The 23180-nt window shown below is 36.2% G+C and overlaps 1 protein-coding gene across 1 annotated transcript in view; it reads right to left on the bottom strand.

Annotated features, from left to right (window-relative positions):
* Positions 1 to 23180, bottom strand: part of VWA8 (von Willebrand factor A domain containing 8) — a 183136-nt gene that overhangs the window by 134854 nt on the left and 25102 nt on the right. The window contains exons 4-9 of the mRNA XM_069009782.1: positions 22104 to 22214; positions 9832 to 9999; positions 7741 to 7905; positions 7285 to 7334; positions 6821 to 6929; positions 3873 to 3977 (exon numbers count right to left, since the gene is read on the bottom strand). Coding sequence (XP_068865883.1) covers positions 3873 to 3977; positions 6821 to 6929; positions 7285 to 7334; positions 7741 to 7905; positions 9832 to 9999; positions 22104 to 22214 — 708 coding nt within the window. The remainder of the gene's footprint in view (positions 1 to 3872; positions 3978 to 6820; positions 6930 to 7284; positions 7335 to 7740; positions 7906 to 9831; positions 10000 to 22103; positions 22215 to 23180) is intronic.

Raw genomic sequence — 23180 nt, forward strand, 5'->3', positions numbered from 1 at the left:
GAGAAACAAATCCTTCCTTAGAACAAAATTTGCAACAGAAATATCTTAGAAGAGAAAAGAATTCTTCTGAGAAATTCTTTCTTGTCTAGACATGAAATAGAATTCCAGTCTTACAAGAGCTCCTACGTACCATGAGGCAGGGAAACAGTTTTCAATGAGGAGGTCAGGTAAGATTAAAGTGGGTGTGCAAGTAATACAAAAATGAGTAAAGGCAATAAAAAAACTTTTATTTAGTGTAAGATCAAGTCAATAAACAGAGAATTAATCAAAGCATGAAAAAAAAAAAATGAAGCAAAATTCCAGGGCTTTAGAGTGAAGCTAAAAAAGGATATAGGTTAAAAGTTACTTGTTCATTTATTAAGACAAATCTGTTCTGCATGTTATTTCTAAGATCTCATGGAAAAATTCTCCTGATTAGAAGGTAAAAAAATCCAAACAGTGGGTGTTTCCAACACTGTGAAAAACAGGCGCGCAAAAGGCACGTGAGAATTAAAAGAGCAAACCCAAAACACCCAATGAATCTGGAATAAAATACTAAAAGTTTATGGGACAATGAAGAAATAAGTATAGAAAGTGTGGCACCTCTTACACGCCTAAATGAAGCCAATCAGTTTTATAAAAACCTCTCAGTTGCATACAGAAAATTCCAATGCTGTGGGAGATACATCATACATTCTCAATTTTTTTTTTTTACTTAATTTTTACAATCATATTTCAGATGTTCATCTGTCAGTCAAAATAATTTGTCATGCCGGTATTTCACGCAGGTACAGAATAATTTTAAAGCCTAAAATTCCAACCAACTCATGTTTTCCTTTGTAAGATTTGCTCAGTTAAGGATTATCTTTAAGAATCAGAATACAAATTGATACAGTTGCCAAAGTGCAGAAACTTCAAATAAGGGTAAACAAAGGCACATAATTTGCAAGTTTATTTTGGTACTTCTGTCCTGTCTGTTGCAAGCTAATGAACTGACAAATGCTGAAAACTTTAGCACTTGTACAAATGCTTGTGTATGTTGTACAAATGCAAATGTATGTTAAGCACCTCTAAAGACCACTGCTGATGCTGGATTAGCACGCAATCCTTAAATACTTTTTTTATGGCAACTAGTTTGAAACAAGGAGTTACATTAGCATCAAATTAAAAAGCTGGTTGATAGACACCCTTTCTTCTTCAGCATTATTCCAGGTGGGGTCTCACATGAGAGAAACAGAGGGGCAGAATCCCCTCCCTCGACCTGCCGGCCACGCTGCTTTTGATACAACCCAGGATCCGGTTGGCTTTCTCGGCTCAAAGCTCATATTGCTGGGTCACATCAAGTTTCTCATCCACAAACACTCCCAAGAAACTACCTTCACCTCCAGGGAAGGTGTAAATCAGTATTTCGCATTATTTCATTATTGAGAATAAGAATTAAAAGCAATGATTATATCTTGGTGTAGTCTCAGTAAGCAAGGAGGTGTGTAAGGAAAGGATTTCCCCAAGCTGAAGGTAACATTTGGGAAGACAGTGCCTTAAGAATATGATCTCCTCAGGAAACACGCACAGTATCTAATAACTGCCAAAACTACCTGTTTGGCATAACCACTGGCTATTTCACTTCTCTGCTCCAACAGCTCACTGGAAGGGAAGATATCCTGAAACTAGGGTATGTTATCAGCTATATTACTACAACCCTGTATCTGTCTCTGAGTCTGACACCTAAACTTCACATTCCATTATCTGAAATTTGGGTGTTTTTTTCTTTAAATGTTAGCTGGTGTTAAGAAGTGATTGAATACACAAATTAATCCATCAGTGCCAACACAATTCCAGTGCTTTTTTTTTTCAACTCTTGTTACCACCCAGTTAAGGTCAGCATTTCCTTTTACACAGAAAAAAGTATTCAGTGCCAGTTATTACCTGGACACTCTTAGGAAACCCATAGAAAAGTAGAATAAGAAATCACCTTGCCTCTGCTAGACTCCTCTCCCTCACCATTCTCATAGAATGTAAAAAATAATCTCTTATCAAAATTTATATTGTTCTGGAGCTGTTATTACTATAACATCATTATAAACAGACATTCCTCAATACAACCAGTTATTTTCTGTATTTCTTAAGGTTCATTGCTTAACAAGATTTGTTGTGGGCAAATAGAATAAAATTCCAAATAAGATTACATGTACTTGTTGACTTAGTAAGTTTGTAAAGTAGTGATGAAGAAGATTAAAAAAAAAGAGGAAAAGTAACACAGAAAAATCTAATTATGAGATATTTAAAAGTAGATTATTATTGAGAAAGAAAATTTTGCAAGTCAAACCAATCTTACACAAGAAGCAAAAGCATGCACAATACAAAGTTAAAAAAAAGAAATGGAAAATGAAGGAAGTGGATAGTACTGAACAGAAAGACATTCACCATCTGTAATAGAAGGAGTAAACAAAATGACAAAGTATTTAAAATAAAGGCATATTAAGACAGACGTGAATGTTACTGCTCTGCTAACATATAGAAGTTTATTTCTGCACAGATGATGGCTCTTATGGGCAACTTCAATTACCCCAAACTGTGGTGGAAGGGCAACACAGCATGAAACAGTATCACGCAATGGGTCAGGCTGGAAGGGACCACAGGGGGGTCACCTGGTCCAACCTCCCTGCTCAAGCAGGGTCATCCCAGAGCACATGTGCAGGATTGTGTCCAGATGGTTCTTGAGCATCTCCAATGAGAGAGACTCCACACCCTCTCCGGGCAATCTGCTCCAGTGCTGGGTTACCCGCACAGTAAAGAAGTTCTTCCTCATATTCAGGTGGAAGCTCCTGTGCAACAGTTGAAGGCAAGTGACAAATGACTTCAGATCCTGGACTTCAGGCCATATTGGCTTATTCAGAGAAGCGGTAGGTAGGACCCCACAGGAGTCAGCTTTGACGATTCAGAAAAGCTAGCAAATCATTCAGAAAAACCTCCTAGTCAAATGCAAGGACTGTCCACCCCAAAACTGAGGAAGACAAGCAGGAGAGCAGCCCAGTTACACAGGGAATACAGGACTGAACTCCAACGCAGAAAGCAGGGGGGAAGAGGGGGAAAGAGGGTGTCAGCAGGGATGGGATGCAAACATTTCCCCGATACATAAGCTTGGTTTTAGGAAAACCAAATATTCACTAGCTACAAAGCTGGTGAATACCAAATATGAACATACAAATAACATCTAATTTTCAGGACTGAAAGAGCTGGCTAAAATGCTTTAATGCCCATTTTCAACAACATATGTAACTCTTACAACATATTAAAAAATTTAAGAAAGCTGACACTGTGTTTAAGTTTTAAAAGATAAATTAAATAACCCACCACAATTATAGGCTTTGTAAGCTACTATTAAACATGGACAAACCGACAGATCTGACCAACAATAAGCAACAAAAAAATAACACAGACCAAATCCAGAGACTAATACAATCTATAATCATGCTATACTATAGTGAATGTACTCGGTGCATGTGATATCTATAGTCTTTTTAGAATCTTCTCTTAAAGGTCAAATGCCAGAGGTATTTTTTAAGCATTTGACTACCTTAACCATAAAAGTAACTACTTTCAAATTAATTAACCACTTATTATATAATGAGGACTTTCCTGTAGTCTTTAACTGAGGTCTAAATATTCCAAAGAACCTAGAGGTTTCACTTTTCACAGTAACAAAATTAACTAGCTTATGAGGGTTTTTTAAAATACTGCTATGAAAGTTTTAAGCATTAGCAATAATATAGCCATTTAGTTTACCTAAGATTTCTGGTTTTATACAGAAGTAGTAAAGTAATATTAGTCAGGAGAACTACTACCATAATCCATCACTCCCTGGAATTACAATATAAACGTGCAATACTTACTTTTAACATATCTTTGACTGCAGTCCTGCCTTCCTTTCCAAGGAAAAGATTATAGGGGTAAAGCCGGTCTATAACATGCTGGACTGACATCATAGGAAAGGTATCCTAATTCAAATTTAAAAATAAAAATTGAAAAAATTATTGACTCATTCTGTCACCAGCCATTAACCCAAAATCCTGCACAGCTTTGAACTTTAAGGACCACTACAAGCAGTATTTGATTAGATGTCAAAACAGGCATTTCTCAGGTGTAATTCATTACGACATAAATGTCCAAAGTAGATTAGAACTATGCCCTAAAAATTATTTTCTTTACTGTGTATAAATGGAAGCTATAGTGAGTAGCTCAGATACCTAAAGACAAATATGGCCAAGAGAGACAAATCCCACCACAGTTAAATGAGTTTCACAGTACTGCTAGAAAAGAAGCAATATGACAAGAAATACTTCAATACTGATCTACACATTTACAGCTATTTATAGTATTTTATTTTGATTCTATTATATTGTACAGATTCTACTTAACAAATCAGTTCATAGAAATTTCTAAACATGTTGATTAAAACTGTTTTGTTTTGAAAAGAGTTACTAAGTATGCAAAACAACCTATTTTTTTTACTATCTCCTTGTTAGATTTAAGTACTAACTCTTTTTGTCAACTGCTGCCTAAACTAGACAAAGATTTGACTATTTTGCTGCAGTAATGAAGAAAAAGAAATTCATTTATGACTACTGAAGACACTATGCATAAAGCCCTTCTGGGTGGAAAAAAGGCATTTCAAACTCCCTAAGTTAACTGATTGTTTGCTTCAAAAATGACTTGCAAATTTTTAAGGACTACTTGTTTGTAACACTAGTGAAAAACAGTCATTTGACTGGCACTATCTTTTTAAGCCTTCATCAAAGTAAATAAAACAATTCAAATAAATTTAACTGATTTTCAGTTATACACTCGTATTTACATAAGCACACAACTGAAAGAAGAGTGCCTTGGAAATGAAGCCAGGAGACGCATATTTTATGAAATGCGTAATTCAATTTATAAGCAGTAATACTATTTATAATGTTCCACATTATTAAAAAAATCAGTAAAAATAAATCATTTATTGCACTGTAGTAAGCGTACAGCTTCAAGGATTAGGGAGCCCCTTTGTTGCGTTTTAAAAGCCCTCCATCTATATATAAAGACACACCATGTAATTTTTCCACATTATCTCAAATTAATAATAATTACAATGGAATGTATAAAATAAGCCTCTTCAGAACAGGACCCTATGAAAAAATTCTCCCTTTTGTCAGGAAGAAGTCCTCAAAACAAGAAACTATGTTTTGGGACTGTGTGAATCTGACAGAGGATAAGAAACTACTCATCACAATGCACTCTCTTCACACTTTTAAACAGACCAACTAAACTAGAAGCAGAGTATGGCATTGACCCAGCAAAGAAAAGAGAAAATGCTGTAGCTCAAAATCACTGGGAACAGTTTAGAAATCCAAGTGATTAAAACTAATTCTAAAAGAAACAGTTTCCATCTACCTAAAAAAGACACTGTCATACAATGGTAACACTTCACATTCTCTAATGTAATATAAAATGCTTCCTTCACTTCATAGTTTAGATAATAGCTTAGGGCTCATTTTCTTTCTGCTACTCTGAAAGCCATCTGGCATTCATTTAAAAATAATTTTTCACTTTGGGGCTCAAAGAATAAAAAGTTGCAATCTATTTTAAAAGCCAACACATATTTCTTGCCTAAAGCCCTCCAAATACTACTTCATTTCATTGAACTTGAATTTTCATCACTTCTTAATATCTAATATAGGACCACTAATTCAGAAAACTAATTCTGTCACTAAGTATCCAGCACAGCTGAGGAGACTGAGCACCACAGTAACACAAGTAATTAATATGCTTTAATGTACCCAATTCAATAAAATATGTAGGAAGTGATCTGCTGCTGAGCAGTACCACAGGTGAAATGACTGCACATGAAACAACAGAGAACTATCCTGAGTTCCTTCTACAGACACCTGTGCCTTGGAGAGAGGGTCTGAGAAACTCTCCCGGTACTTTACCCTCCTGGGTTGACCATATCTTCCTGCATGCAAAAGGGCACCAAAACCCTATCTCTTTATACAGATCTCACGTCCCTAACTTCCTTCAGGAGGTACCTTCAATTTTGTCTTTGACATTTTACCATGTAATTATAAAGTCCAAGAGACAAAGGACTACCCAGGAAAGCAGAAAGACTGCCACAGCTTTAGTACTGACCTGCCTGACTTGTCACTGTGAACTCTGCAGATGTACAATTCCTGTTTCCCTGTGGACTGTAGCAGTCAGGAAGCACTGCATCTTCAAGCGTGCACAAACTGCATATTCATGTAATCCTTCATTTCTGTTTATTCTAAATCCACCAGTCAGCCCAAAGGCCTAATGTAGGCTTATTCTCATACAATTTAACTGTTTCCTATGCCCATGCTTGTTCTAGGTCCTTTAAGCTGTCAGTGGAGAGCAACAGGTGTCTTTGTAATGCAATCAATCTGATTTACATGTGTAACATTAAATTCAAAGCACTTTCAGGTTGTGGTTTTTATTTCTCTCCACTCACTACCTCAGTGCCATCAGATAAACTGTAGATGCCCTGAAGTCAGGTAACATGATTTACCAGAGGGGGAAAAAATAATAAATTGAGCACTAAGATACATTTAATAACAACACAAATCTTATGTCATACCATACTTTGTCCTTCAGTATTATGCTATATGCTTGGTTAAAGTATTATCCAGAGATATATGACTGAGACTTTTCTCCCTCAAACTATTCTTAGCTTTTTCAGGCTTTTTTTTTAAATATTCATGTTAATCTTCTTCTAACAACATGAATAAACCAGCTCTAATTCTGAGAATTTTTAAACCCATACAGTTTCACAGCACGTGTATGCACATACCAAAATCTGAACTGTAGCCGATAAGCTGTCTAAAGGAAAATCTGGAAGTCCCAATGTAGAAGATTCTTGAGAGCAGAGAGTTGTAGCAAAAGACAGGAGCTGAGAAATTCTGCATAGGAAAAAGTAATTACAGAGTTTTATACATGCTATCTATATTTAAAATACTAAAGCATAAAGAGTTAAATACAGTAAACGATGCTGAAAATACTTCTGAGTGCACACAAGAAAGGCGTGACCAGTTTTAAAGCATTTAAGATTCATTATATGAAGGCTGCATACAAAAAGCTGTGTGAGCATATATGTGTTAAAATTTTCTTCAGCTCTGGTCTCTAAGCAGTGATAGAGACACAAAAATAGCATGGAATCCTGAAAGGACATAGCTTCATTCATTCATTCATTCATTCATTCATTCATTCATTCATTCATTCATTCATTCAATTTCTTTTGTAATTATGAAAAATTACCTCTCTGTGGAAATGTTTGATCCAATTGAATATAATAGTTGAAGATGGTCCTGGAAATAGAACATGAAATCACAAAGTAAGTTAATTTTGGCATCATACTGTGGGTCACAGATCATGAAATATGATGCATTTCCCATCTTTCCCTCTAATTTAGACATGAGGATTCTACTCACTCCTTGACACAGAATTAGTTTTATTTAAGAATAAAAAAAAAGATCAAATTCTTTCTTCTGGGGTTATTTGTGTTATGGAAGTTACTTTTCTGCTGCAATATTCCATGACAACTCTAAGACTGCATGTCAGGAATTAAATGTGCAATATGAAAATACAAAAAATGCAGTTTAAGATAGATTTATTACTCAAGAATTCTTTTCAGAAGTGACGTAAGTAAAACATAACATCAGAATATTATCTCTACTCAATACAAATGATCCAGTCTTCTGCTATGACACTCACCTTAAAGGGCAGGTGATAAACATCTCTAGCTTGAAATCGAGAGCGAAGGGGTGGATCCAAAGGGTTACCAGAGTATTTAGGTACTGGCAGGCCCAAGGCTATCACTCGAAAATCTTCACTAACCCGAACAATCTTCCATGCATCCAACTCTGATTTTGTATGCTCCTAAATAAATTAAGATAAAGCAACAGGGAGAAAAAACCCACATTGCATCATTAAAAACTTATGATGACTAAGCTCCACCTCAACTAAAAGCCCCAATCCTTCAGCCTAAATGTGGTGATGTTCTCGAATGTTCTCATCTTTCATGCAAAATGGCTAGAAAGACTTGAACTGGTCAAATCTGTGGATGATAAAAAACAAGTTTTTCCAAAATGAACATAGATGATGGTGCTGTTGTGACGTTACCTCACATTACATCTTGTGAAAAGGTACAAATACAACACTCTTTTTACAAGGAACAAAACAGAAACTGATCACAAAATTTATTTTATTCTAAAATATTAGAAGTGCGTTACAATGAACAAGTTTTTCTTTGTTCTTTTTCCCCTCTCTCATAAGTGTAAAGGTAACTAAAATCTCCATTTTAGAAGTTTGATTTACAAATTATACTTTATTTTATGAAATAATGCAAAACTAGACTCCCTCATTAAATGTTGTATTATGTCATGCAAAGGATTCTTTGCACACAAAAATGCACTCTATCTGTCCACATCACAGTAAATTCCTCCCTGAAACTATACATGAATACATTTCCTTGAGACCTAAACACACAGTAATTATTCACACAGGAGAAGCGAAACTGAACATTATTTTATATAATACAGTAGTCACCAAACTACAAAACAATATTAGATTTAGTATTGTAGCAAGAGATTTATTTCATTCATATACTATTCATATACTGCGGCACTCATTTTGAAACATTTTATCATTAGTGTTTAACAAGAAGAAAGAATACATTTTATAACCAAATCTAACTATGAATTCTCATTTTCAGTCTTGAAATACAATTACATTTTAAAAGCTTATTTTTGAAATATAATAATAATGGTTCCAGTAACTGCATCTACTAATTAAATATCATAAAAATATTTTTAAAATATTTTTGAAAAGGCATGGATCAGAAGAATTTTAACCACAGATGAAAGGCACAAGAAATAATGATATATTTTCAGAAATTCACTATGGTACTTCAACACAGCTGGGAATTGCATGCAATAGAGATCAATGACTGAAGGCTTATTCCAAATTTCCTTGCTGTGCCACATGTGTTTGAATCATACACCTAACAACAGGTGTGACAGAAACATGAGCAAGCAGGTGAGCAAGCAGGTGTCAGACTGACAGGTATGTGACTGGAAACTACAGTACACGGAAGTAAGATGCAAAGAACTACTGGAACTCAAAAAAAAGTAATTTACTTAGGTTCCGAAAAGCCTGAAGAGCATCTAACAAAGCAGTGGGACTCAAAGCCCAAAGAAATTAAAATGGTTTAAGCTGTAATGACAGCAGACACGAAAATCCCATTTCCTTTTAAAGGAAAAGCCTCTAACTATTTCCTATAGTTTAGATTGCTGTTTACATACACTTTTGTAAATTAAAGGCAAAACAGCACCAATATAGTGACTGAATATAGAGATGCTCATCTTGACCTCATTCTTTTGGTATCCTAATATTTTAAAAGCTTAGCAACAAGGCTATTGCCATGCTGAAGCATTATCTGAACTTCATGGCAACAATTTCAACTTAAATATCTTTTCACAAGTACATTTTAGTTATTCTCACATTGTGGCTTTCTTATTTTAGAAACATACAGGCTTCATACAAGGTTAACATGGACTACTCTTTTTCATATGTAGACAACATGGAGATGAAAACTTCTTGTTGTTGAAAACAGTATTTCGACTTCTTGCATAGCTTTCACCCTGTCTACTTCATTCTATGAAATATCCCAGAAAAAAATGCAGAAACCTTGGTGAGATTTCCCCCATTTGACTCCTAAGTAGTCTCTCCTTCACAGTAATATTCCAGCACTACCAAGAAGAGGAGGAGGGGAAAAAAAGGAAAATCCAAATAGCATTTCCATACCTGCAAAAGTTTGTCATAACGATCTGCAGACATGAGAAAACGACCATCTTCAAGCTGCATTTCCCTATTCTCCAACAAATTGTTTAACACTGGCAGGACATTGCGCTCAGCCTTCTCCAAGCCTTCCAGAACAAGGATTCTGCCTTCGGTAGCTGCACGAACTGCACACTTTAAAAAAAAATAAAGCCCCACAACATTTTAAGAAAAATAAACTTTAATATTTAATTAAATCCAGTTGAAAAAGAACCGTCAAATTCTTCCAAGAACTTTCCCAAAACAACATTTATTTCTGTAAGAATCAACACGACTCACAGCAGTAGTGATCAGGGAGGGTGACAGCTGACCACCTTAACAGCGCTACACATTCATGAGCTGGGGTTTTACTGCCTGTTACAGGGACTGACAGAAATAAGTTCTAGTATTTTTTACCAACAGAATAAGATATAAAACCTTGCAGAATTTTAGACTAAACACAGTATATATAAATATATGTGGCATCCTTTCTTTTTGATGTCACATAATATTCTGCATTTTTGGGTATTTTAACACCACCAAACAATTCTGGGATAGCATTTTTAACATAAAACAATCAAGGTGGTTTCACCTGTTTACAATCATATTAAGACATTTAGAAACACGTCCAGTATTCCTTTAGATTTTTCTGAATATGTACCAGCATAATTCATCCTCAGTACATCACTTTAGTGTGATTAGAATATAAGTCTGTTGAAACCAAACATGGATGATGAAAGCAAAATAGTGCTACAAATAATAAGATTTTTTAAAGAGTGATAAAACTAAAAGGATGTAAAATTATATTGCCTGACTGAATATGGTCTTCTACAAAACCAGAATAAAAATGCAGCCATTAACTTGATAATCCATTGGAAACTTAAGAGTTAGAAAATGGTTTCTTTTCTACTTTATTGATTGTTTATATATGGCTGCTTATTAATGTGGAGCCAAAATGTAAAACTGGTGCTGATGGTTTTGTGCAACTTTGTCACAATGACATTAACCCAAGTAATTAAGTGCACTTGATATCTATATTCGCAATTTCTTCCCAGTAAAAGACGCTGAAATACAATGCATTCTTTTCTTCTTCCAGTTTCAAGAAGTTTAAGCTGATAATAATGTGGCAGGTTTGGGCACAGTCAACATTTAGAGGCACCAGAGTCTTTCTTCCTATTACATTTAAACACAATTTTAGACACAAGCACAGTTACAAAGGGAGAACAAATGAAATCTTTTCCCAGCATATCTCCTATAAACTCCTACAGAAGAACCTGTCATATAATGCTAGATGGAAATCTCTGATGAATACAATAGATGCCAAAAAATGGGTCAGAGAGAAAGAAAGAAGATATGAGAAAGAATAATGAAGATGCACCAGAACACAAAAATAACCCACCAAAAAATTACATATGAAAGCAGATGTACAAAAGACAAATGCAAAAGAATAAAGTAGAAACAAAGACAAGTTCAGCACAACAAATTAATTGCTGCATGGGTTTAAAGCACACAATTGACTCAGAGACCCATCGGAGGAGACACAGAAGACACTTGCCCCGCTTGTGGAGAGGTGTCAGAGATCAAAACCACATGGGCCTGGCCAGGCTGCTGTTCTTTACCACACATGTCCTCACGGGGCATGGCTTCAGGGGAAGCAAAGGGTGAGTACACACCACGAGCAGGACACTGTCTCCACTCTCTCTCTCTGTGGAAGGTTGCCAGGACCAGCCACGTGGACCCTGCCCTCCCTCGCATCTGCCCATCCCTTCCCATCCCTCAGGGAGTGCGGCTCCGGGTGATGAATGCAGCTGAGCCCAGTGGAGCCTGGCAAAATGGTCTACAGCGGAGCTGGCATGGAATCAAACCTCAACAGAGACAGTGTGGCATGGTGCCACTGCGGGAAGTGGCCATGGGGAATGAAGCAGCAGCAAAACCAGGACAAGAGGAGCTGAGCCCAAAGCAAGCCCCAGAGGCATGGATTGATCAAAATCAGCGGTACCGCATGGGATGGAGTCCCAGCAGAGCTGTCCAGAACCAGTTGGCATGGTGCAATGTCACCTGGTTTTCAGGCAGTTGTCCATCATGGTTTTTCATTGTCTCAGAGCTAGGGATGAGAAACACTGACTGTGGGAACACCTGCCATCTTGTCTTTGTCTGGAGAAGCCAGAACTAAGCTGAGGTGGTGAACACCTTTTGCGTGTAAAGCACCTTTTTTTTTTTTTGCATACTTTTGTTGTTAATATTGATGCTTTTACCGTGTATTTCTTATTCCATTGCTGTTTGCTTTCCGTAAATTGGTATCTCAACCCACATCTCAGACTCTGTGTTCCTCTCTCACCAGAGAGGGAAGTGGAGAGGCTTATTTGCAGTTTAATTTCTGGCTGGTGTTATACCACCACAACACTAAACAATAATTAAGATGCTTCTGTACAGTTTAGAAGCATAACTAACAACTGGCAAATGAGCCTTAGAGTAAGCTTTTCACATCACCATTAAGATGGAAACAATTCCTAATTACTAATGTATCTAATCTGGACTCAGGCAAACTACTGAGAAAAGACATTCGTTAGTCCTGGTACAGATCTCCAGATCAAGTTCTCTTCTTAGAAAGACAACACTTTTATATCTAGCTTCATAATCAGTATCAGAGAAACCTGGAATAAGCCCATTAAACAAGTACTAAACCTCAGATTATTTCTCTTCTACTGAACCCACTAACTCTTTAAAAAAAAAACCAATAAATTTTTTTCTTCATTCAGGACATCATATACTACTAACAGGCAACATAAAACACCTCTCTCCTCCTCCCATAAAATGTGTGCAAAGGACAAATTTTCTACTAACATTCTTCTCTAGGAAGATCATTGGTCATGTCAAAAAACTGCTCCAACCTGCTTGAACAGAAAACTTGAGTCTCCAGCAGACAGTCCAACACCTGGCACGAACAAAATGCTATTTTGTCTAAATGCAGTTTGGAGACACAGCCAGAACATGCTTTAACAAACAATTTATTTGCCAAGCTGGTTGGACTCTGCATATTGTAAGTCCATGAAGACTTTATGACTGATTTTTACTAGCTAAAGGAAAATACACATTCTGTTCATATGGTTTCAAAATATTTTGAGTATCCATAGAATCTTGTTGACTCACATTGAGACATGCACACTATGGATGAAGGCTTGCCGAAGTAACAGGCTTCCAGTACTAACAGAAACCTCCCTCTTGAACTGGTATATGAAGAAAATCTGCTGTAAGAGTAGACAGCAAATATTAGGAAGCATGTAACAATCATTAACTTCGAGAAAGAGGATGTTCTCCATTAGCAATGCAATCCTGAGAAGCACCTTACTACATATACTGTGCTGACTGCTGATCATCAGCTTACAGGATCAAAATTTAAGAAGTACAGAGGTTGGAAACTGTTTGAAGTTTTTATTCAAATTTCTATTTCTCAGGAAAATAAAAATTTCAAAAGATAGGCTTCAAATGATCTTTGCCTACTTATAAGCACCTTTTACAATCAGATTCAGGAAAGGCTGGATGTGCAACCACAGTTTTTTACGTCTTAATCAAAGACACTCCATAACAATGATACCACCACCACCACCTGGGCACCAATTTACTCTGATTTGCCTTCTTCCAAACTGTGTTCCTCATTTATCTTCAAAGCATATCTGAAATACTGGAAATTGTTCTCTACAACACAACAAAGTAAATGCACACTCCATCTACCTCTGAAGTTCTTGTGTTACGTAGCATAAAGTCTGCTCTTAAGACCAGACCAGCTGAAATACCTCTTGCTGAATTATGCCATTTCTGCATTCTGGTTGGTAATGAGTAGTAAGCTTTTCCAATAAGCTAGGCATATTACAAGGCATCCTCTGAAAACATCAGTTTTAGCTGTGTATTGATAGACTGGTATGGAAGCTAAAACACATTTAAAAAATCAGAGGAAGGAAAGTAAGTTTGCAATCTGCTGCTGAAAATCATTCTTTAAAAATGCTTCCAATAAACAAATCTTCATAATTCTATAATGAGAACCCAGAGAGAGTTGGATTGCCTCCCTCCCTCATTAGTTTTGTTCACTCTAAGTGTCTAACATAAGCCTCAAATTTGCTGGGGTGTGTTACATCATGTAACCTTGTTGCTAAATCTGAGATCAAACATTAATTCTTGTTAAATGGCCAAGAAGGATTTGTTAAACGTTTACTTGTAGATTATTGTCACTGCAGCAAGGGGACTATTTTGCTCATCTGAGGACAGCTGCTGCTGCCTCCCACCTGTGCTCCCAGAACTCTAGAAGGATGGTAACCTGGATACCTGCTCCAGGGGAATACCTGCAGCTACAACAGGGTGGGAGCAGAAACACTTCACACAGCACTGCTCTCATCGTAATAGCTTTATGCAACAAATACATTATGCAGAATGCTTATGATGGTTTCACACTGCACCTACAAAAAAATAAATTTAATCTTTAAAGGCAAAAACACCCTAGGAACAAGACAACCCCAGGCAGCCTTTCATTGGCTTTCCTGTAGCTGCAACATGGCAAGCTCCTCCACTTGAGCAATGCAAAATACAACAAATGCAGGAAGCTGTAAACCCAAATTTTGACATAAATCACAATGTATAAGCATATGGATGAAGTTATATAGTGTCAGAACAGGAACACAGAAAAAAGCTTACCACACTGCACACACTGAAATCCAAAAACATCGGAGAAAGGAAGACATTTTTATAAAGCTCACCAAAATAGTTTGTAAAGCCTCAAGAATTTTAACACTATAGTTTTCACATACCAAAACTGAAGTAGCAGTTCTTTTCTCTCAGGAAAATGCTTATTTGCACACCAGAAAATTCTGGTTGCCCTGAAATCCATTTGGAAGTTTCTTGGGGAACCCTAAAGGACCTTTTTCAAACCTGGGCCTCATTCAGAATATGATAGACAGGCTACATTTCAGAACTGTATTATACTTAAAAGATGCTAGAAATTGCTCAACTGTAATCAAGAACTGTCTTTTTCCAGGAGCTCCCTCAAGGTACATTTTGGAGATTTTTACATGATGACTTGCACCTGCTCTGAAAACTGGATCCCTGTAGTGACATCTCAAGCACAGCAACCATAAGAATACAGAAAAACAACAGTACAAGCAACTCAGCAAACACAAGAACTAACGAGGTAAGGATTCTCTACATCTGCAGCCTACCTTTCAGATGTCCCTTCCAATGCAGTATCTTGTTCCCACCACCCGCACAATCCCACACAAAGTCATCCACCCAATTCTTTCCATTCAGTTCTGTATCTCATAAACAATCACAACAATGTAATGTCCAGATGTCACTTATGGTGAAAAGAGAGCCTGGTAAAAACAACACAAAACTTTGGCTGGTTTTGAACTAACATGATGCTGACTGGCTGCAGCAGGCTAACAAAACTTGAACTATTAAATACATGGTATAGTCTATCTTCCAGACATGGGAGGTTTGAGTCCCTGTAACCTACCATGCTAACAAATACCACAAAACTCAGAGGAAATTGATATCTTCTAAATTTATTTCCATGGGTCAAATACAATTAATTGAATCTTTACAATTTGAATTGTTAAAACTACCCAACAAGCAAAAGATACCAGGAAAAGAAATTACAGAGATGCAGAATGGAATACACTATGAACTTTTACTGTCTCCTACTGGGGAGACTACTTTGCTAGACTTTAAAGATATGTGTAAACAGCATGTCTAATGATATGTCTCTACCAAAGACTGTATTTCAAGGTATTTGTTCAGCTTGAAGGCTTCTTAATTCCCTAGATGTTGTTCTCCCTCAGGAGTTGAGCAAACTAGAAACCTGCTGAGCCACACTAAAACAGATGACTACTTACTGCACTGAAGTAATAGAATCCTACAATCACAAATTCACTCTGACTTTTCTTACAGATAGGCGTCACATTTGCCAACTTCCAGTTACCTGGGACTTCCATGGTTGACCAGGACTTCTGGTAAATGATTGAGTAAGAGAAGAGGCTTCCTCCAAATAAAAGTATCAGCAAAAACTGTGTAGTAAGATAAAGGCCTACTACGCCACATTCAGCCACTCTAAAAGCTAAAATGTCAACTTCTTATGAAAACTTTTTATGAAAACGTTTTATGAAAATATTTTTATGAAAAAATATTTTAAAAATCTTATTTAAAATAAAATGTATTTAATAAAAAAGTTCTGAATGCATAGTGTCAATCCAAGATGAGATGACAAACAGGCCTACCATTCATCAAAAATGTGTATTCTAAGTTCTGTCACAAAATTTTTCACTTTGTAGATGATCATAAGCTATAGTTTTGCATTTTACAACTGTCTTGGGGTGACTTTATGATGTGTATCCGCTATCGCTGCCCTATGCTTGGAAATTAATTTTGTGCCTTTCTGTGCCTTTAAACTGAGCCTGAGAGGGGGGAGAGGAAAAAATCCAAGCAAACTTTTCAAAGCAGTTGTTCAGGGACACAGACACACACTTCTCTGCTTCTGCAGCAGCAAGAGCAGAGTAAGCACCCTGCTTGCTTTTCAGCCAGTTTTCAGCTCCTCTTCTCCGGAGGGAGATGGAGAGTTGAACTTTTGTTTTCCTGGGACTTGGGTTTTTCCCTTCTTCTCTTCTGGACTGTTTCAACAACATCAGAACACATGGGGAGAATTTTCCACCAAGGTCCTGGAGGTGGGCCCACACCAACCCAGCTCTGTGGAGGAGGAGAGAGACCACACCTACAGAAGGACTCTGAAATTTTCCCAGGTTTCTCTCCACAGCAAGAGGTTTTATTATTTAGCATTATTACCCTTTTCCTGTGTGTTTGTTAAATATTAAATAAGAGATAAAATAGCTTTTATCTCTTTCACTTTCCTCCGAGGAAAATTTCTTTTTTCCTGAACCTGGTGGGGGAGGGATGGTTGTAACCTGCCTTCTATCAGATGATATTTTTCCTCCAAATTTGTCCAAACTAGTACAACAACTTAGGTCCACAAGTAGTAGAGTTACACATATTCCAAATGTGATGTTCATATTTAATTAAAATCAATGTAATAGTAACTAATACGATTAATCAAATTAAAAAGATAACTTAAGAACTAATTCAACCTTTTTCTCTCTCTCTGATGGAGCAGGGGGCTACATCTTCACTGTTCAGCCTACCTCCCCACTGAGTTAATCAAGTGTTTTCTGGTTAGGTTTTATAGCTATTTTTCTCCTGTGAGTTTAGCAAAAGTACAGAGCAGATACTGTTATCCACTTCTTTTTTTATTTGAAAACCCACAAAAGACAGAGAATTGCAGTGTACCACAGTACTGTCAGACAGGCTAGCTAGTGTCCAAACAGGGAATCGGGCTGTCGGCAGTAGTTGGTGTTCCAGTGAGAATGAATGGCCTGAAACGGTGAGGATCTATTTCATGATGCAATACCATAGCATGGAATGAAAAGCAGCTAAAGAAATAAACTCCTGAATTTACTGGAGTTTCACATCAGAAAACTTGGCTAGAAAAGTTTACCCTAGGAAGTGAATCAACATAGGATGAGAACATAAATACATAAATGGGACAAGAACTGGAACAGTCCTTCATTTAAGTCATTGATTTTTCTTTCCCCAGTCACTGATTTCACCTTCCTCCACAGAATTTTCTTTTCCATTTTTGAAGTACTACACGTCATGTGATCTGTTTTACTTCCATTACCCCTTACATTAACACGACAGTCAGGTGTTTTTGCAACAGTGCCTGCAAACTGTATTTGCAAGAAACTATGTCCCTGCTTTGGCAGCAGCTACACCAAGTATCTTAGTACAAAGGCACAGTTACATCAGATACGTGAAACATTCTGCCTCTTGGGCAGAAACCCGGCCCAGTAGAAAGCAAACTGAGGTTCTTAACAGATTTATTAGTGTAAATACCTACAAAGAAATAAACCCAGGGAAGGTTTATCTTCTGGACAGGAATAAAGGAGAAGGGTAATTTATATTTTTCTTCCCAATGAGTAGCAAAATAAAAAGGAAAGTAAGTAGTTGACAGATAACTAACTTCATAATTTTTAGGTATCACTCATAAATCACTTTGACTTGAGAGCACCATCCATCAAGTCCATATTGCCTATGGATATTATGATTCCCATGTATTACAAAGTATTGCTCCTTTTCCCATAGTAGGAAATAACAGCTGAAAAGGAAGTGGAATATATACATAACAGACACAAACATAAAAAAAAAAAAAAAATAAAAAATCTCACACTTTTTATAAGGAATTATAAATACATGATCTTAATACTCCTCACATGACATCACTGACATTCATCTATATGCCCTGTACATAAAAACAAGATAACAGAATCTGAACTGCTAGCCTAACAAAACCAGTTAAATGCTGACACTTTCAGAAGCATGAATGACTACTGCAAAATGATTAAACCAAAATCACTTGTACGAGTTAAGAGGCTACCATATAGGGGTCCTTAACATGCATTTTTCTTTTAGGTAAAAGATATATGATGTCAACATCAACAAAGATTAATTTAATCCAAATACTGTTCATTTCTACCTAATATTTCCTTCTTTTGCTTCAATGTTGGACAAAATAAGAAAATAAACAGGAACATTCACACTTTTGGAGCACTGCATTGCTTGTCTCTTCTTTGTATAGACTTCACTATCTCACTTCTTGTTCTAGGTACACAGATACTGCAGCAATAGTCAGTCCATGAAGTTACACTTTGTGACAATGTGGCTGTGGCTAACTTAGCAGCACATCAAAAACCCACTGTCACCTCCAAGGCTGTAAGTCAATAAATCACAGAATCACACAATTTCTACTCAGTGGTTAATTTCTTTTAAAAGCCGAATCATTCTTACACATCTCTTTAGTAAGACATAGAAAGCTTTTTATCCATATACACAAGCATTCATCCATACATATGTGCATACACACATACACACTCTCTGATATTATCTGACTCTCCAATATGATTATAATTTCATTCAATAATTTCACATCTTATAATTCCCTTTCTAATCTGCTTTGATTAAAAGAAGCCAAAGTCAAGTTTGTGTAGTGCTCCTCCAAGGGATTTCATGTTATGTTTGTTTTATAGACAGGATAGTTTAAGCTGTCATTTCTGTCACTCTGGGTGTTTAATTGTTTACGACATGAAATCTTTCAAGCCATGTCAGAAGATTATTCTTCTGTATCTTGACAACCAATTTTACAATATAATTAACCCATGCAATAAATTAGAGAATAAAACCAAGAGGTTATTTAATTAGCTCAGTAACAGCAATAATGACATTTTTGAGACTTTTTACAGTGAATTAACAGCTGAAAGCCAAAATTAATGGCCCAAAGTAAAGACAAGAAAACAGAATTTTCTGCTGTCAGTACATGAATTAAATAATTTACCATTACCTCATCATAAGTTCTTTATTTTACATTATTTTTATTGGCAGTGAATTTGACAATTCAATGTTTACCTTTATTTAATGATCTCCTATTTCTGAGATATTTCTATTTTTTTCCCCTCCCTCACCAGATATCTCTTCTAACTACCTAACTCCAATTCTCCCACTGGATTCACTCTAGTACTAAGCAATGCTGATATGCAAGAATACTTGACGGCCCTTCAATATATATTTCATTATGTAATTTCAACAACTGCTTCCAAATCGCCACCTTTTAAATATATTTTAAATAAGTAACTGCAATCATATTCTATAGCTTCATGTTAAAATATAGCTGATGTTTTTAAACCTCTGAGATAATAATTTACATAATTTAATCTGTCACTATAAATGTGGAGCTACAACATCTTAACAATTGCTCAGAGACAACTTTGCAAACCTTTCTAGGTCTGCAAACCTGATGATCCACTAAATTAAAGTTCTTTCTGGCCACAAGATGCCAGGTTTTGTTACAGTATATGATTATTCAAAGTGCAAAGTAACTATATTACTATATTATGACTTGCTTACAAAGAGCCTCGTATCTTAAACAATAGATAAGTTTTATTTAACCCATAGAATTCAGACACAGGAGTTCTGGAAACCAGACTTTCAAGCTCTGCTGTCTTCTTTTGGCTGTCATGAAGAGCAAGCATGAGATTCTACAGGAAAGGAAATGGCACGAAAATCTGAAAAGCAGAATCTGCTATCTTCAGTCACATGCATTCACCTTCTCTTTGGCTCAGCTATGCAAACTGGAGCAATCCAAGATCTTTAGGGAATATTTTATTAAGGCTTCCTACTGACTTCCTTTCTCAGTTCATGGTTTGTAGTTTAAAGAAGAGTAGCATCTGGCTTCTGTAACGCTCTGAATTACTACAGCATCTGCAAACCTCAAAATCATTAAAAGAAATCACTGAAATTCAGGCACCTGTGTAATCTGCAAAACTTTATAGCTCAATATAAAATGGAATAGTTAGATCTATGACAGTTCTAAACTTAACTATGTACCATATTTTATGCATCTTTAACTAAAATATAGGATAAGAAAACCTCAGCTGGAACATCACTATCTATCAGAGTCACCTTTCACGTTTCCAGTATTTTAAAAGTGTTCATCTAAATATCAATTATTTATTTTCTTATGTTCCATTCAGAGCTTAAACACACATTGGTTATAAATACAACGAGTAAAATATGAGCTCAGGAAAGACATAATTCTGACTGATTTTAGTACTTTGGTATCTTGCTAAAGGAAAGTCTTGATCTGAAGTACTGCTGTGCTGCATTCTGGCAAAAACTTATCAGGTGAAAGTTTCTAACTCACTGAGGAAGGTGGTCATCTTAGACCTTGACCTTAAAAAGTAAATCTTCCCAGAGTGTTCATACTGGAGTGAGATGACTCGAAATAGCTTGTACAAAGTGCAGCTGCCTCATACACTGAGATCACAGTCTACAGACAAATATGGTGGTAAAAGACCATCTCCCATTTTGGTGAGCTTACAGTCCTTGATACAGTGGCTCTTAAAAATGTTAGTTAATTAATGCTCTTACACCATGGGTAAATTACCTTGACTATCCTGTAGCAAGTTTGACGTTAAGGCTGTCCATAACAGCAGACAGGCATGAAGCTGACATTAGTCCATGAGTTAATCCCACAACCTACACAAATGCTCTCACCTTCTGGTAAATGAGAAGCCATTTACAGCCGTAATACACAGTACACTACTTCAAATTATCTCATATTGTGCAATCCTCACATTTTCAGGTAAGCATTAAATAATCTGAATTCCTAGAAGTAACTAAAATAAAATATATTTAGATTAACTGTTAATTCTTCATTCTGAGGATATTCCATTGCCCAGTCATTTATTGTGGTTTCAAGAAAATCTATTTAAAAGTTTCTTGAAAGTTAGTAGGCTTAAAAAGAGACCACTGGGAATTAAAAAAAAAAAAAAAGAAAGGAAAAATGTTTCTTTAAAAGAGGGAACAAAGCTTTCTGGTTTTCTCTCACAAAACATTTGTACAACAGTGAGATCATTAACCTCTATAGCACCACCAACTGAAAACTCTTTTTGATAACTCATTTAAGCTCCTACTACAACACAGAAACTCACACGCCCTATATAACTAGAAACCTAACTTCTATAAAAATTTTAGGTATCTAGGAAAACAGACATTGCACATGAATTGTGTATTTTACCTGCATAATCAGAAAGGAAACATACCATTGACAACTTATGAAGAGAAATTTTACCTAACCCAAGTCACTCTATGGCTACACTAAATCAGCTACTGGTCTGGGGCAATACTGATGGCAGGAGTGTTTAAATCATTATTTGATTCCATGTCTGCAGTGAGGTTCAAATCCAATCTCACAATTGCCTCCCTTTACTGTGCTTGGGTTTCACAATACAGAGCAGTCATAAAACACATGAACTAGACTCTTTTACAATTAAACTAGGTCAGAAGATTCATTTCAGGAACACATTTAATATGCTGCAAGTTTTGAGGAAGAGACATAGCAAGGGTAGTGCTTATCTAACTTGCACAGAAAGGATCTTATTCTTACCAAAAATGTTCCATCTAAATCAACCCTGTAGTACTCTTAAGAGACCGAGTAATCTTAGATTTGGGTAGAGATAACATTTACAGTTAATCATGAGATCATCGTGCAAGAGACCACCTACTCGGATTAAAAACATGTCAATCCACATACTTATTTTTCATCATATAAACTACGACTTCCTTCAAACCACTTGTGAATAATGACTAGGTGGTGCATAACTGCAACTTGCCTGGTCAAGATAAAAAGCACTGCCATCTCGGATCTCTCGTCGCTGTTTGAGGTCAGTTTCTGTGGTGTCCCTTGAGAGTGCAATATATTCAACCTCCCGCTTTGTCAGCTCCTGTGGACAACAGTCTGAAGTTATTGCAAAAATAAGACTATAACCCGAGTAAGTGAACTTTAAGGACAGGACTAATGGTATAATTGTACAAAAGAGCTCTAGGCAGCAGCACAGTGATCTAAAATAACTGAACAAAATCTAATATGTCTTATTTTAAAAATGTTAACAGTGTGTTCTGCCTCAAACAAAATGGTTTGAATTTCTGCTCAATAAACTTTATATTCCCCAAACCTATTCTAAAAACATAAATAACCAGCTATATACTCTTTCCATTGAACACCTGCAGCACCCTGTAGGTTTATCTTCTGGTTCCAGACTCTGAAAAAGAACCGTCACCTACAAATCACAAATAAAAATCAGAAGTTTTCTGTAAAAGATTGAAATGTTCAACTCTCACTATTCAGTAACACTTATACTGTGTTTACACTTATAGCTGTGATTATTACCTGCACATGCTCTGCCAGTACACTGATGAACTATATTATTCTTATCCTCTCTTCCTTGGCTGTCATGAGATGCACTCTGCATCTGTAAAACTACACACTATTTAAAAAAGGAGAACCCTCGGGTTATTGTTTTGCTTATTTTGATTCAATATGAGATATACTTAGAATTTACTATCTTAAAGGAATAAGGCAATTCCCCCATGTATTTACAACTGATATTTCTGCTACTTCCATCTCTGGGTTATCATGCATTCTGTTTAGGAAATAGATTCATAATGAAATTCTCTTAGCCCCTACCCCTCAATTAAAGATGTCATTGATTTAACAGACCTCTCTTAACAGGTAACTTTCAACTACAGCTGTATGAAAAAAATAAAACTAAGATGTAAAGCCCGATTAAAACTATTTCCTTTCCACTTTTTCAGTGCCTATTGGGTTACAAAGCCACCAATTCCTTTATGTTGCAGGTAGATAACAGTTGTACTTTCTTTTAATTAAAAAAAAAAAGTGTTTTTCACCA

This window comes from Aphelocoma coerulescens, chromosome 1, assembly GCF_041296385.1.
Source record: "Aphelocoma coerulescens isolate FSJ_1873_10779 chromosome 1, UR_Acoe_1.0, whole genome shotgun sequence".
Lineage (NCBI taxonomy): Eukaryota > Metazoa > Chordata > Aves > Passeriformes > Corvidae > Aphelocoma > Aphelocoma coerulescens.